Source organism: Macrobrachium nipponense, chromosome 28 (genome assembly GCF_015104395.2).
Source record: "Macrobrachium nipponense isolate FS-2020 chromosome 28, ASM1510439v2, whole genome shotgun sequence".
NCBI classification, from domain to species: domain Eukaryota; kingdom Metazoa; phylum Arthropoda; class Malacostraca; order Decapoda; family Palaemonidae; genus Macrobrachium; species Macrobrachium nipponense.
The window spans coordinates 60577759-60593232 of record NC_087217.1 but is presented as its reverse complement, the minus strand read 5'-3'; the positions used below and the strand labels follow the sequence as shown (position 1 = coordinate 60593232).

At 34.7% G+C, this 15474-nt stretch overlaps 1 protein-coding gene and 1 long non-coding RNA gene across 9 annotated transcripts in view; one reads left to right on the top strand and one right to left on the bottom strand.

Moving 5' to 3' along the window:
- Positions 1-15474, bottom strand: part of LOC135201798 (uncharacterized) — an 86776-nt gene that overhangs the window by 50073 nt on the left and 21229 nt on the right. Inside the window, exon 2 of the long non-coding RNA XR_010311607.1 lies at positions 12281-12407. This is a non-coding gene — a long non-coding RNA (uncharacterized LOC135201798). The remainder of the gene's footprint in view (positions 1-12280; positions 12408-15474) is intronic.
- Positions 1-15474, top strand: part of LOC135201795 (serine/threonine-protein kinase tousled-like 2) — a 218805-nt gene that overhangs the window by 191878 nt on the left and 11453 nt on the right. For 6 of the 8 annotated variants that reach the window (XM_064231053.1, XM_064231057.1, XM_064231059.1 and 3 more), the window contains 6 exons: positions 1577-1639; positions 2626-2707; positions 3237-3328; positions 3455-3602; positions 3822-3933; positions 8675-8813. In XM_064231053.1, the coding sequence (XP_064087123.1) occupies positions 1577-1639; positions 2626-2707; positions 3237-3328; positions 3455-3602; positions 3822-3933; positions 8675-8813 (636 nt within the window). The remainder of the gene's footprint in view (positions 1-1576; positions 1640-2625; positions 2708-3236; positions 3329-3454; positions 3603-3821; positions 3934-8674; positions 8814-15474) is intronic. The other 2 variants (XM_064231058.1, XM_064231054.1) reach the window with 1 other exon arrangement.

Genomic DNA, 15474 nt, shown 5'->3' with positions numbered 1-15474 from the left:
CACAGACTTGTCATACTTTCCCTTTGGTCTCTTACCCACTCAGTGCCTGATGCCTTTAGCTTCACCATTCACTGGCTGTAACTTGTCATTGAAGAACAAATCCTTCATGCAGCCCCTATTATAGGAATGTGATTCAGGGGTCTGTTAAGTAAAAATGTTATTCAGTGATCCAGTTAAACTACAAAATAATACAGGTGTTGCTCACAGTGGGCTATGTGGTGCACTGTCCGTTGCGGAAGATTCTTCATGAGGTTCCTTTCAACTTGAAATGAGCCCACTTCTTTCTTTTGCTTTTCATTTGTTTCTTGAATTTGCTGTCCATCTTGTCCTGCTCCAGTTTTCTCCCATGCAGTGCAGTGCTTCAGGTCAGTCCCATATTGATTATGAGATCTGTGACCGTCAGAAATAAACATTTAGTCATTGTTTCCTTTGATGGGAACTTAACAGCAAATGTCAATATATATTAGATTAAACCGTGTCATTATTCCAAACAGTCAGTTTATCACCAATTTCAGTTTATGTATAACCAACTGGTAAAGTTGAAATAGATTTGGTATATTCAGTGAAAAAGATTTTATAATATGTTACGGTTATGGCTGTTTAGAGACCTCGAACATTTTAGGTGTTCATTGCAGTGCGATCTTGTCTTAACCCTGGCATATGTAAGATGTTTATTGCATTTTTCTCAGTATGAATTGTGATTTACATGCTTGTCAGTTTACTGTGTATCTTTAATTGTAATGAAAATTATGCTCAGTATCACATCTCTTCCCCTTAATTATTCCTGTTGTCAAGGAATAATTATATATAATTATTCCTGTTATCAAGGAATAGTTATATATTGTAAAATGCCTCCCTTGAAGGGAGCATATTGACTTATCAACACGCTTCATAAATCTTTATAGTTTTTAGCATAAGAATTTATTTTGCTTTTCATAGAGAAATTATAAGACAATGTACAGTTTTATCTATTGCTTATAGGAGTCATTAGTTAATCTTGACCCCCTTTTAACATTTCATATGAAACAAACAAAAGTCATTTGGAATGTTACTTTCACTGTTGAAGTGTTAATGTAAGATTTCATTTAGGAACTTTGTTTCTTACTTGCTGCATATTCCAAAGTAATTTCCCATGTATACAGTATTTGACTATTTTACAAGCACGAGTACTTTTTGTGGGACTTGTGAACAATTTTGTTTTTTTTAAATACAGGTCAGATGATTATTAATTATATGTTACTTTATATATGTTGGTTGTCATTGCAAAACTACCACACGGAGAGAGAACGCAAACTGTGGGATTGAATAATGTTCTTTACAAGCAATTCTGTTAACAATATTACTCGAAAGTCACTGATGGATACTTTGTAATTACAAAGAGAACATGTATTCTCTGATGGCATTTTTTACTGTATGTAAGTTGCTGGCAGTGTTCTTGTTACAAAATAGCAACAAATGGACCCACGGTGCTTGGTTGGCCAAGTTCTCTCTCTCTGTGATGAAAGAGTTCCTGCACTACTGTTCTTAGTTTGGTTTTGAGGAAAATGATTTTTGCTGAAACCCAACTCTTTCTCAGGAGGTGGTTTGGTGGTATCAGCCAAGCTGCCAGATGCTTGCATCTTTCTAAACCCCTGACAGAGTAAGCACACATTTCATGTTTAGTACAGTTCTTGTTTTGATCAAAATTATCTTGACATAATCAAAGCGGCTGCATGCGCACACCCTCAAAGGTTCTCAGGAGAGGCAATGTAAGTGGCAGGGAAGGAGTTGGTAAAACAATCCAATAATTATGTATAAACAGAAAGTAGGTAGAGCTGCTGTTATGTTGCAGTGGTTTTCTTTTATACAGAGGTATTGGTGTTAAATTGTTTTCTCTTAACCTGCTTACCGCAATTCTTGTTTCTCTTATTGCTGCCTGCGCATGTAGCCGTAAGAGGACTTTGTAGAGTACTCTTGATTATTCTTCTTTCAGTTATGTTGATTACTCAAGGTAAAATCACATATCACATTTTAAGGTAACTGAAATTAATTTGATTCGTTACCTTTTTTCATTTATACACTAATAAGGAAAAAAGGAGGAATCAAAGAGAATGGACATTCCAGTTTAATTTCTTTACTGTATCTAATTTCACAGTTGTAGAAAGTGTAGGTATTGCAGAGTGTCCTTTCCATTACATTGTGAGGAGAGCTGTGTGCAAGTGACTTGAGGAAATGCAAAAGTATTGGAAGGAAATCAGAGAGGAATTATTGCTGGTGTTTTGGCACAAATTAAAGGAAAAATAAGTCTTGCATCACTGAATGATTTTAGTACTTAGTTTGAAGGGACAAAATCTATTTGTTACTATCAGAAATTAATGTTTATATATTAGTGTTTTATTTAGATGGTGGTTTGTAGGAAGTCTTATGGAGAATACCATATCTGATGTGTTATCATAGTACCACAAATAATTCTTACTGATACGCAGCACCTGTAATTAATTTAAATGGCTCAGAGCAGGCAATAGGTTTTACTGTACCATATATGTGTTACTGACATGCCAAACATTTTACATTGAATGTAGGAAGGAAAAATAAGAGGACGTATGGTGAAATAAGTTTTTTTTGTTTTGTTTTTTTCATTTCCAGGTTCAACAACCATCCTGTGCTTAACGACCGATATCTCTTGCTCATGCTACTAGGCAAAGGGGGATTTTCAGAGGTTCACAAGGTAATGTGTATTTTTATATACTTAATGAGATATGGGGTTCATTGAAAGGCTTGGCCTCTTTTCTTGTGGGCTTTCATTTTTCATATTTAGCTACATTGTATAACACAATGGACAAAAAAATGATTCAAGAAAGGATCATAAAATTATTTGGCAGATGCGCAATGTTGACATAAAGTATAGTATATAGAGTTTTGAGTCTTGGGCTGAAGGAATTTGTTTTGAAAGAAACAGCAAATAAAATTTTTTTTATAAATTTAAAATAATAATGAAAAAAAGGTCATTGTTGATAGTGTAATTAATCTTTTTTATGCGTAGTGTCATTTTTATATTTGGAATATTGTATAAATGGTAACCATACCTTTTAGTTTGTAAGGTGGTCAAAAGAGAATATTTCCCTTTTAGCTCATGAAGGACCTAAGCTATTTAATTTCCATATCTACAGGGTCTAAATTACATTTAGATATACAGTAACATCTTCTGAATTTGTGATACATATTCAACTAAAATTTTCTTCATTGTCCTTTTTCAGGCCTTTGATCTAAAAGAACAGCGATACGTAGCTTGTAAAGTCCATCAGTTAAATAAGGAATGGAAAGACGATAAAAAAGCTAACTATATCAAGTAAGTACTGTTCGTGCATGCAGTTAAATTTTGTTGATTATAGATAATGCGAGTTATACATGATGCCATATGTTGCCAATATGAGAGTTTTTATTTTTTTAAATGATTAATTTTTTTTTTTCACAGACATGCTATTAGAGAATATAACATTCAAAAAAAGTTAAATCATCCGAGGATAGTCAAATTATACGACGTATTTGAAATTGATGCCAATAGTTTTTGTACAGTTCTTGAATATTGTGATGGGCATGACCTTGACTTCTACCTGAAACAGGTTAGTAGATGTGATGTTACTCCTCTGAACTTAAAATCTGAAAAATTTCATTGTATACTAATCTATAAATTTGCACAAAAAAATACCTTAATAAATTGAAAATGCTTGGCAAAAATTCATAGTTGTATCAGAAGTTATTACACAAGTGAAGCTCTGGAAATACTATATGATGTCATATATTTAAGGGGGGAACATTTGTCATCTTTTAAAATCTTTCAGCACAAGACAATTCCCGAGCGAGAAGCTAGGTCGGTAATTATGCAGGTGGTATCTGCGCTGAAGTACCTGAATGAAATAAAACCTCCAATCATTCATTATGATTTAAAACCAGGTTGGTATTTGAGTTTTTTATTTATGTATATTACAAAGGTGGTATAAATCGTTGCGTCGAAATATAAGTGATGCAGTTTGACCCTTAATGGACGGATGCCCTCATATGAGTAGCAATAATAGGTTTTGGTGAATGGACAAATTACCTCCTGGTGAGCATCAATATTATGTGCCATTGATTTGGGGTAATTGAGTGGGAAAGAGATTCCATTACTTCTATACCCCATAAGCTCACTAATGGCAACTTATAGATTGGCTCAGCTTGCCATTTCCATGCAGCTCATAATTTAGTTGTGTACTTGACTTCAAGGAGATATGTACTGCCTCTCTTTCTCTCACTTGGTGTCTTTTTATATATACATATTTGCTCATAAATATACCCAAGGGTGGTTGATGGTTTTAGTTCTTTTATGACAGTATGGCAGTTTTACAGTGGTCCCCCCATATTTGCAGGGGATGCGTGCCAGACCCCCCGCAAATGTTTAGAACCCACGGATAGTTTGAACCCCTATAAAAAAAAAAGCTGAAAACGGCCTATTTTGGTAGGTAAATCTCAAGAAAAATCCACTAAAAATTGTTATACCTGGCTTTTTCAAGTTTTATCACAATAAAGTGCATTTTATAAAGAAATTGATAAGAAAAAAAAAAAGCAATTTCTGGATATTTCTCATATAAAAATACCGTGAATAGGTGAATTTTCCACAAATAATGGGTAGATATGGTCCAGAGAGAAATCACCACTGAATAACCTCTGGTTCCATGCAACGTAAAAACACCATACAAAAAAGCAAACAAATAAATCCGGGAATCCATGAGTCTGGGAATCGGGAGAACACGAATACTGTAATTGTAATTTTGCAAAAAAATATTAGAAAAACATGTATAATCCAAAAAGGTTACAGCATCTTCGATCTCAGTATATGTATGAAATATGCTACTCAAAATTAGTTACTGATTTTAATTTTTATGTTTTGATATTGTGAGAGCTGTAATTATAATTTAAAAAAATAAAATATAATTATTTATTGGTTAAAATATGTATAGCTTGGTAAAGTTTACTATTGTCATGTAAAAGAGACCCCACAAGGGGCTTTCAAGTCTTTTTCAATTTCTCATTTAAGGTATCGAGAATTTAAAATCTTACACCATGTGCATTTGCACATCTTACCCCTTCCATAGTTTTTTATTTTTTTTTATTTTTTTTTTATAGATTGGTTGACCTCAAAGTTTCCCCGGCCTGGGATGGTCATTTAATGTCAAATCCACATTCAGACCCAATGAAATGCAATACATGCCAAACATCAATGACTGTCCAACACTTACAAGTTGAATGTCCAATTTGGAACTAACAAAGAAGCATTTATTTTTGAAACCCAACATTAAAAGGCTTTCTTGCTGAAGGCTAAGATTTCTTATTTAATAGGATCATGTTCCTAAATAAAATGGGTTTTCTAAATAGTGGGTATCATATAGTATATATATATATATATATATATATATATATATATATATATATATATATATATATATATATATATATATATATATATATATATATATATATATATACATATATATATATATATATATATATATATATATATATATATATATATATATATATATATATATATATATATATATATATATATATATATATATGTTTTTTTTATCCAGGATTAATTCTTGAAAACTAGCCCAAGAAGAGATTTTATCAGGCTCAGAGGTCTGGATAAACTAAGGCTTTTTAATAATAATAATAATAATAATAATAAGGGTGCTGCATAAGTTTTTTTTTTAGCCCAGCCCTTAATGGTTAATAGAAGGGTGGTATAAATAGTTGCATAGAAACATAATTGCTGACTTAATTTTTATAGGATTAATGCAAGTTTATCATTAGCTCTTGGAGTCTTGGTTTTATTATTATTCTTATAAGGTGGTTTACTATAAGAAAAGTGTATTATTTGGGCTATCAGGAATAGAAAGTAATTCCTGGATGAAGTGAAAAGAGATATCTGGACAACTGGTAAATAAAAGTACCATTTTCTATAAGCAAACAAAGGAAAATATTGGTGTAAGGTTTTTGCAGTTATCTCAAGCAGAGACATGGGTACTAGAATGAGTAAGTGGTGTTCAGTGGCTGGAAATAACAGATCTCAAAGATGGGAAGATTTGAACAATGATGAGATGGGATGAGGAATAATAAGTAAGGAGAGTACAGTAGAGTCCCAGACCTTGATGTTAATTCGTTCCAGAAGAAGCGACGAGATGCGATTTTGTCGAGATCTGAATTAATTTTTCCCATAAGAAATAACTGTAAATGGATTAATCCGTTCTTGCCTTTTTATACAAAACATTACCCATAAATACTCAAAAGTTACAATTAAATAAGTTCAGTGTTAAATAACATACCATTCAACACACTTTTTTAATGTTTAAATATATACTGTAGTAAAATTACCCTACATACACCCAATTCAGCCATAATACGATGGTTGACTGAGCGCCATAGGCTAGGCTAGGTATGTACTGTGTACTGTAAGGGGTTAGCATAATTATTGTTGCTAATAAAAAAAACATTGAATATCATGCCTAATTCTCAGAAAATTAATAAAAAGCTAAAAATAAGCCGAATTATGTCAGGTTATGTAAACTTAAGAAAAATTCACTAAGTTACATCGCTAGCTAGTGGCCGTGAGCAGACATAAACAAATTATGCAGTCTACTGGATACTGTATACAAAATCACTTCAAAATATCTTTCAATAAGTGTTATGATATTAGAATATTTCTCTCAAATTATTGTTGTAAAATAGGGGCACGTTTCATAGCCGCTGTATGCTTTATAGTGTGACATCAGACATCATCATTGGCGGAGTAATACCAATTGAAAGTAGATCTTCATAAACGTATGGCTTTAAAATTGGAAAGAATCCCGATATTAAGTATAACGGGGGGGCTGTCGATATTACAAAACCCTTTAATTTGATTATAAAATACTAGCAAGAAAATATTGCCACTTAGTAAATAACAAGGCTTGAAGTCAAGCACAACTGGGAAGTACGGAATATGAGCATCGTAAGTCAAGCACAACTGGAAATTACGAATAATGGCTAATGAGCAGACTGCAAAATGTTGTGGTAGGCAAAAGCATTGCCTGAAAAAGAAATAAATGTAGCACTTTATTTAATGTACTATGTTTTTAAATAATGTAGCTGCAATTCTTAAGCCCAGTTTCCTTTCATAAATTAAGTTCCATTCAGCATCTTAAGACAGTGATCATCATATAGGTAAAATGACATCAGCTGATATTTTCTGAATGTAAACAAAACCAGAATGCACATGTCAGATCGCTCTGTTCGTAATATAATTTGATAATATGGTAATAATGCATGCAGTATGATTATATACAGTAAAACAAGGTTTTTTTTTATTAAAATGAACATTATTCTCAATACACAAATATCGACTTTTACTAATGGATATGTGTCAGTGTAACAACCTAACCCAGGCAACCAAGTCTCTCTCTCTCTCTCTCTCTCTCTCTCTCTCTCTCTCTCTCTCTCTCTCTCACGGATGAAGCTTTTGTAAACCTGTAGTACAGATATAAGCAACAAAATCAAGAAACGGCTGATTGCCGATGTCATTTCCTGTCACTATTAAAAGAATAAAAAAAAACGCAGGCAAAATTGATGTTCAAAACTCGCGAAATCACACTTAACAGTTCTACAATCAAATGTTGGGCCACTTTTAAACCTAACATTGTTAATTTACAGGAAAGCAGCCAAGATAGCAATGAAGATATTGATAGCTCATTCAGCTGAGATTTTGAGAATGTAAACAATATTGAATGCAAGTGGCATACGATGACAATGCTTACATTCTGTAAAATATGTTCAACTTAGAATTACGGATAGAGATCCTACTCTTGTAACAAAGTGAGAACTCGCTCATCCTGACGTCTAATTATGGTAATCATCCACGGCAATTGCTGTAAATAGCTGTTTTGTCTACAGTATCAAAAGTTGTATCGCTAGTGATTCACTTGAATAACCTATGGAGTTTACCATTATTAGGTTACAAATATTTTGTTTAGTGTCAATAGTTGTGACTGTAGCTAACGATTGATACAACTGTCAACACTTCAAAGTCTCACATTAAAAATCTCACAGCATTTTAAGGTTGTCACAGAATGCCTCTTAAATATAATTTTCATTAATGTTAAGTTCAATTGTGGTTCTTACCGTTTTCCTAACCAAATGAGCATGGGAACAACGCCTATCAGCGGCGACTGACTGAACCACTTTTCTTTACAAAAATCATATGATTCCTTGGGTTGGTTTCCAGATTTTTGGTTGAGCTCAGATGCAACATTTACTCAAAATTTTCCATTGAAATCTGATTATTTTGAGTTCTAATACAGTCGAGGTCCGGGTCTCTACTGTAGTAGATTTGAATGTAACAGGTGAAGACCAGTGGGAAGGCTTTGGAAATTGTGGGAAGAGGTTCAGATGAAGACCCAGACCAGATGTGAATTGTGGCAGAAAGTGCACAAAACAAGAGAGTATAGAGAGAGAACTCATTTTACATCCAAACTGTGTTATGAAGTGCAACTGGATGTCCTCATTAAACCACTTTATAATAGCAGTTATGCCCTTATATATATCAAGTAGTCTTTTTTTATTTTCATTTGAGCTTCTGAACTGTCCTTGAGAGTTATTGAAAAAATGTTTTTCTCCACAGGGAACATCTTATTAACTGACGGTAATATCCTAGGTGAGGTCAAGATCACAGATTTTGGCCTTTCAAAAGTAATGGATGAAGATAGTTACCATCCTGATTATGGGATGGACCTCACTTCTCAGGGCGCCGGTACCTATTGGTAAGTTGAAGTAAAGTTTTTGGAAAATTTTTTATCCTTTAGTCTTCATACTTCATGTTAATTAAAGAATATTAGTGTATACATGTACCTCCTGATGTACACTTATGGTGAACTGTTTAGAACTTATGTTTGTTGTAATAGACAGGGGTGCTTGAAGAGGACCTATGTTTGGTTTTTGTATATACTGGAATTGTAAAAGAATAGTCATTTCAGGTTTCATAGGATTGGGGAAGTTAAGAAGTTAAATAAAATTTATTAACAGGAACTTATTTGCTTCATGTAACTATTGGGTTATCAAAATTGTTGGTGGATCTTCATATTTGGTTACTGAAATTATTGATAGAGCTTCATGTAACTATGTATTGGGTTACTGAAATTGTCGGTAGAGGATCATGTAATGCAGCGTTTATTTGGGTTAGTGAAATCATTAGTTTCATGTAACAGTTATGTTACTGAAATAGGTGATAGAGCTTCATGTAACTATTGAGTTACAGAAAGTGTTGATAGAGGTACATGTAACTTATGGTTTTGTATATGGGACTTACCTAGTAATTATATAGCTATAGTTTCCAGCATACGGTAGGCTAATTCAAATCTCACAGGTAGCGCTTCGATTGTTCAGTGTATGCATACAGTGCCGTCCCCCAATGGCAATACTATGAACAACTTAGCAAAGCACTGCATTCTGTTTCCTGCTGCACTTGACTAAACATCGAGTGCATACAGCAGCTTGTTCTTATTTTCCGGTTATGTCACGGATTTCGGTAGTGTTACAACCACCGGAACGCATTCGTAGCCTTCGAGGCAGGATGAGTCTTATCCTTTGTTTGTTTAATTCAGATTATCATCAAGCCAGATATTTGTATTCTCTGGGAATAGTCCTTGAATGTAACTCCATTCGATTAGGCCTAGTGCTTTTGCATATATGTTTTACTTACTGGGCTTATGCTATGAGCAAGTCCTCTGTTAATAATTACCTTAAGTGATTATGATTTTACATCATTCCTTTAGGCCAAGCTTTTGTGTTTGGATTTTGTTTACTGGCCATCAGTCATTAGCCTGACACTGGTAAGTAATTACCTAAAAATAATTCTCTAATGTTATTCTATTCTTGTATCTTAAAACTGTTGCATTTATTTACTTCCAGGATTAGGCTACGTGCAAGTGGCTGGTTTATAAATACTTTTAAAAGCAATTCGTGAAGGTTGCACAATTAGGTTATACCTGGCTTTTGGGATTTTGTTTACCAGCCCTAGGCTGTTAGAGTCACAAGCCCTCGGTAAATATAGTTACCTGAAAGTAATTTGTGAATGTTAAGACATTCTTTTAGGCCACACGTTTGCATTAGGCCAATACATTTTTTGTTTTGTTTAGTGTGCTCACGACACTCATCACTTTCCTTTGCAGGGACTGAAAGTGTTAAGGAGAGAATGATGTTAATGTTTGGCTACAGGGGCTTTGGGAGAGAAGGGTTACATGGCTCTAGCGTACAGAGGTATTTCCTGGCGTCACAATTGTATACATACATACTTCCTGGGTTACACTGGGTGGAACAAAGGAATAGAGGAACTACAAATTACACTCTCCAATGTAAGGATAAGCGAGATTATGTTCCTGGTTTGATCTTCAGATCTCTCCAATGTAAAATGGGGAACAACCAGTTCGGCATGAACTAGTGATCTTCGGTTTCCTGTTATCACCGTAGAAGCTTCCTTTCAGGATAGCTCCACCTTCACTCTCTTCATCAGATAATGAATGAGGTCTGCTTCCAGTCCTTATTCTTTTTCTCTTCAAAGTGAAGAAGAATTAGGCTGATGCTCAATCGACAGGAGCCTGCAAATATACGTACTTGTATATTCTCCTTGTGACATACGTCTGTTATCAGTTGTACTGTCTGAGTAAAGGCACATACCTGTAAGTTAATTCTTCTGGTGTGTGACCGAGCCAAATACATAGTACCTTCTCTTAATTTCCTGAAACTCAGGACAGCCTTTCGGGCCTTCCGAGAGTTTCCGATTTTGGTTTTGATACAACTAGTTGGTATTGTTTTGGCAACACCACCACATGGTTGGCATTGTCACCGAACAAGGGGGTTTTTCTTTCCCTCTTGTTTCGGTTTACACGTAGGTGCTCAAGGGTATCTGTCTTACACTTGATAGCTCTATAAAACTAATACATTCCAAAGCGGAATGTGCTACCAGGCAACTCTCAGCCTACGGAGTTGAGTGAGGAGTAGTCTCGGCATAGTACTGCCTTCTCACTGAGTTTTTGTTCATCATAGTATTGTTTCTCCAATGTCGACGGTTAACTTCTAATTCAGATCTCTGCCTAGCCATTACAGACTTAGAGTCTGGTTGGCTCTAGATTCTTGCTTATGGTTGATATTTTGTGCTCCACAGTTACCATTGCAAGAATCATTGTACAGAGATGTCTCATTTGACTCATGTCTCTCTGTTCACCCATGGACCAAGGTACAACAGAAGTCTGTAAGTCTTCTGCTTTGTCGCAGTTGATCCATAGGCCACAGTGATGATTTAGAATGATTTTTCGGACAAACACCACAGTTGTGTCTCTTCCATATTCTTTTTTTTCTAATTCGCAAAGTATTCAATTACTAGTTGTTCACCCGGAATTGGAGTAAGGTTGGAAGGTGTAGCCTGAGAACTCTGCTGCCAGTGTGAAGAGATTTCCTCCCAGAACTTGTCTTTTCCTGTCTAAACGCGTTGTCTTCAAGTTAAAATGGACTTCGTGTTTAAGACACGCACAGTGTTGTCAAGTTTTTTGGCCTACTCTGAAGCAAAGCTAAGGATGTAAAAACAGCCTCTACTTCCTTAGTTTTCAGGCGTTATCTGCCATCGAGCTACTAGAGGCTTAAGTGATCTGTGCTTAATATATTTTTTATGTAGGCTCAAAAAAAGTGTCAAATTTTTAGGACCTCGAGACCATTTTTAATGACTGGCATGGCATCATGGAAGGAAGCACAGGATGTTTTATTATCTCTTCACCTTTTCAGTAAGGTGCTGAGTTTAGAAAGTCAGGGGGTACAGTGTACCTGGAGCACCACCACTCTCAGTGGATGGGTCTTGCCATTATTTCAGTGTAAGTGTCAGTCTTCTCTGGTTGTTTTATTTTGGTGCTATGCCCAGGGCAAGGGCAGGCACCTGTCATACTTTGCTATCCATAGGAGCATTCTCCTTGCTGCAAAGTATCCCCTAAGTAGGAGACAACCCCTGGCTCTACCGCCACTCCACTACAAGTTAAGTTGAGTGCATAGCTCTCTTAACTAATAGGAATGATAAGCGTTTGTTTTTTCAATGCTAGCAAATTTTCTATTTCCAAATTCATTACATGACATAATGCTTTGGAGTAGAATATGTCCATGACCCCACCTCCTTTCAATGTCGAGTCAGCGATATAATTACAAAAATTATATTTTTATAATAAAATAAGGTTTTATGTACACTTACCCAGTACAGGCGGCCCTCGGTTAGCAGCAAGGCTTCAGTTTGTGGCCGCCGACGCTGAGCGATTTTTAAAGCCTATGGCTGCTGCACACCTTTCGGAATACTAGACCAGTCAAACAGCACCATAGTCCTGCAATGGCACAATAAGTAAAATTATATTTATGCAGTATATAGTACTATAGAATATACTGTACAGTACATTATAGTATTGTAAATACTGTAAGTGAAAGAAGCCTAGCTTTAATCCTTTGGGTGTATAGAGTATGTAAAGATATAATAAGGGTTTATACAGTGTACAGGTAGCTGTAGTGTTCAAGTTACGATAATTCATCTTATGATAATCCGATTTTATGAGAGACCAAATTACAATAGCCTAACTGTATCCCATCTTCTAGTTACATAAGTTCAAAACGGCAAAAGAGAATGACGAAAGTATGGTTTTAATGTTATACTTGTTGCGTAAACGTGTACAGCCATGAACAACCGTACGAGAAAAACTTTTTTCTAAGTACAACTGAATTGGATAACAACATCTGTTTGGCTTGTTTTTCAATCATTGTACTATAGTACACTATTACTATAGTTGTTATAAATGACGTTATGTAGAAAAGGACTGAGATATCTTAATGTAATAACTTTGTTCTGTTGGGTGCCGTCCCATGTTGGGGTGGCTGGGAATGAGAAAGCTGACCAACTTGTAAAGTCTGCGGTCAGCTCCCCAGAACCCACAAGATGCCCACTACCATATCGGGATTTGTATCATCTAGTAGGTCAGAGAATTAAAAAATGTTGGCATTCCCAGTGGGAGGATTTTTTACTAATCAAAAAATGTATCACGTCATCAGTCTCTCCTTGGTCATATCCATAAATGCCAAGGAGACAAGAAACGACGTTGTGCGATTGAGGTTTGGACATACAAGATTCACCCATGGGTTCATGATGTCCCATGAAAATCCTCCATTTTGCAATGATTGTTGTGTGCCCCTGACTGTGAGACATTTGCTGGTTGAATGTCCCAGACTTGGGAATTTGAGACATAGGTTCTTGTCTTGGGGGTGTGATAGAGGAGGTAATTTTATCCTATCTACAATTCTTGGAAAGAATTGTAATATAGAGCATTTATATAGTATCTTTATGAGGGAGGCGGGCCTCCTCAACAAAATTTAGATTAAATAATAGAATATCTATGTAAGAATTTATATATTTGAACAAATATATTTATGTAAATATATTTTTAGATTTTCTATATGAAATTAATTTTAGATTTAATTCTACTTTTTATCTATATTTATTTTGGTGTCCATAACCGAGATGTTGTGACACCAGTTGTTTACAGACATACATAATCATTAAATTTTATTCACTATAGATCAGAGATCAAAAGGGAAAAATATACTATTAAATTTAAACCTAGTTATAGCTGAAGCTGAGAAAACTGTTCAAGCTGCTAATGATCATTGTCATGCATCGGCAACGAGGATAAAACTCCAGTAAACGTATGCCATCAAACACAACCGTAGATAAAATTGAGATAAAATCATTTTAATCTAAACTACTGTGCTTGAAAGAACACATTTTACTGTTGGGTTCACGCCGATAAAAGATAAATAACGTTAAGTTCGTATTACGATGATATAAAGGAAAATTGTGAACGGAATCACTTAATTTTTTTACTCAATAAACATGCCGCCAACGTAATCTGTTAACGAAAAAAAAATTAGTTCACAATCACAAGGCATATTCAAGTCGTATTTCCACCTAAAAACACATCGTATAAGGAAAAGTAACCTTGTCTCATATAAGTCAAGTATCTAGGTATTCGTTTATGCTAACTAGAAGCAAGAAAATTCGCTCAGAATTGCGTTAAATTGGCGAAACAAACTCATATTCTCCATCAGCTGATTTCTAAACCAAAACATTGGCCGCTCCACGGAATACTGGCTTAGATTTACCATAGTGTTTTATTATAATACAATAATATGAGATTACATACAAGTAATGTATAACTTTTTAAAAGATTTATGGAAAAGATGCATATATACATTTTCTTTTGTGCTCATCTTAATTTCTGTCACTATGCCATTACGTAGCAGCAGCATCTCAAGCTTGTACGGCTGTACCTCAATTTTTTGCTCGCGTAACAAAGCAAAAATTCGACAGAGTTGCACAGTTGTATTTTGTACTTCTATCCCATGGAAAAACAAATTGCAGTGTTGCAAAAGGAAATGTTGTGCGAGTTTTGTCTTTTAAAATCAATTTATGCAACAATTGTAAATATAATTTGTTATAAAAACATGATTCAATTATGGACATGTGTACTGCCACTGTATCATAGACATACATAAATAAAAAAAATACCCTGTAATGCATTTTTCATACACATTTCAAACATAAAAGCATGAAAACTTATCAAAAAAATAAACATAAAAGCATGAACATTTATAAAATCGACACATCAATTGCTAAATTGCACTTTTTTTAACTTTTCGGAAGAGCAGCAGGCGGCGGCTCACAAGAACGAATGTGAAAAAACATCCTCTTTGTTAACTGGAGGGCAGTTTCAAAAGCTGCCTTTGTATCATTTATGTGCAGAAATAAAAATAACTTATACATAATACATCTTCATACACATTTTAAATATAAAAGCATGAACATTTATACAATCGACACATCAATCACTAAATTTGCACTTTTTTTAACTATATCTTTGGAAGAGCGGCAGGCGGCATCTCACAAGAACGAACATGAAAAAACATTCTCTTTGATAACGTGAATGGCAGTTTCAAAAGCTGCCTTTGTATCATATTTATGTGCAGAAATAAAAATACCCCGTACATAATACATTTTCATACACATTTTAAACAGAAAAGCATGAACATTTATAAATCGATACATCCATAGCTAAATTTGCACTTATTTAACTATATTTTCAGCATAGAACAGGTCAGGGGCATGTAGTTTACCCTAATCCCTAAGTAATAACTCGATAACCTTTATTGTTTAAACGGTATTTCTACAAATGTATGTACTCGTTAGATATAACGACACTAGTGGTGCTGTTAACCGAAAATTGTGCCGTAAAAATACCTTAAAATACCTTATTTTTTTAATGAATATTTTTGACGGCGGCCGTAAAACCAATTCGCTGCTAAGCAATTGCACCGTTAACCGCGGGCCGCCTGTAATTATATGATCAG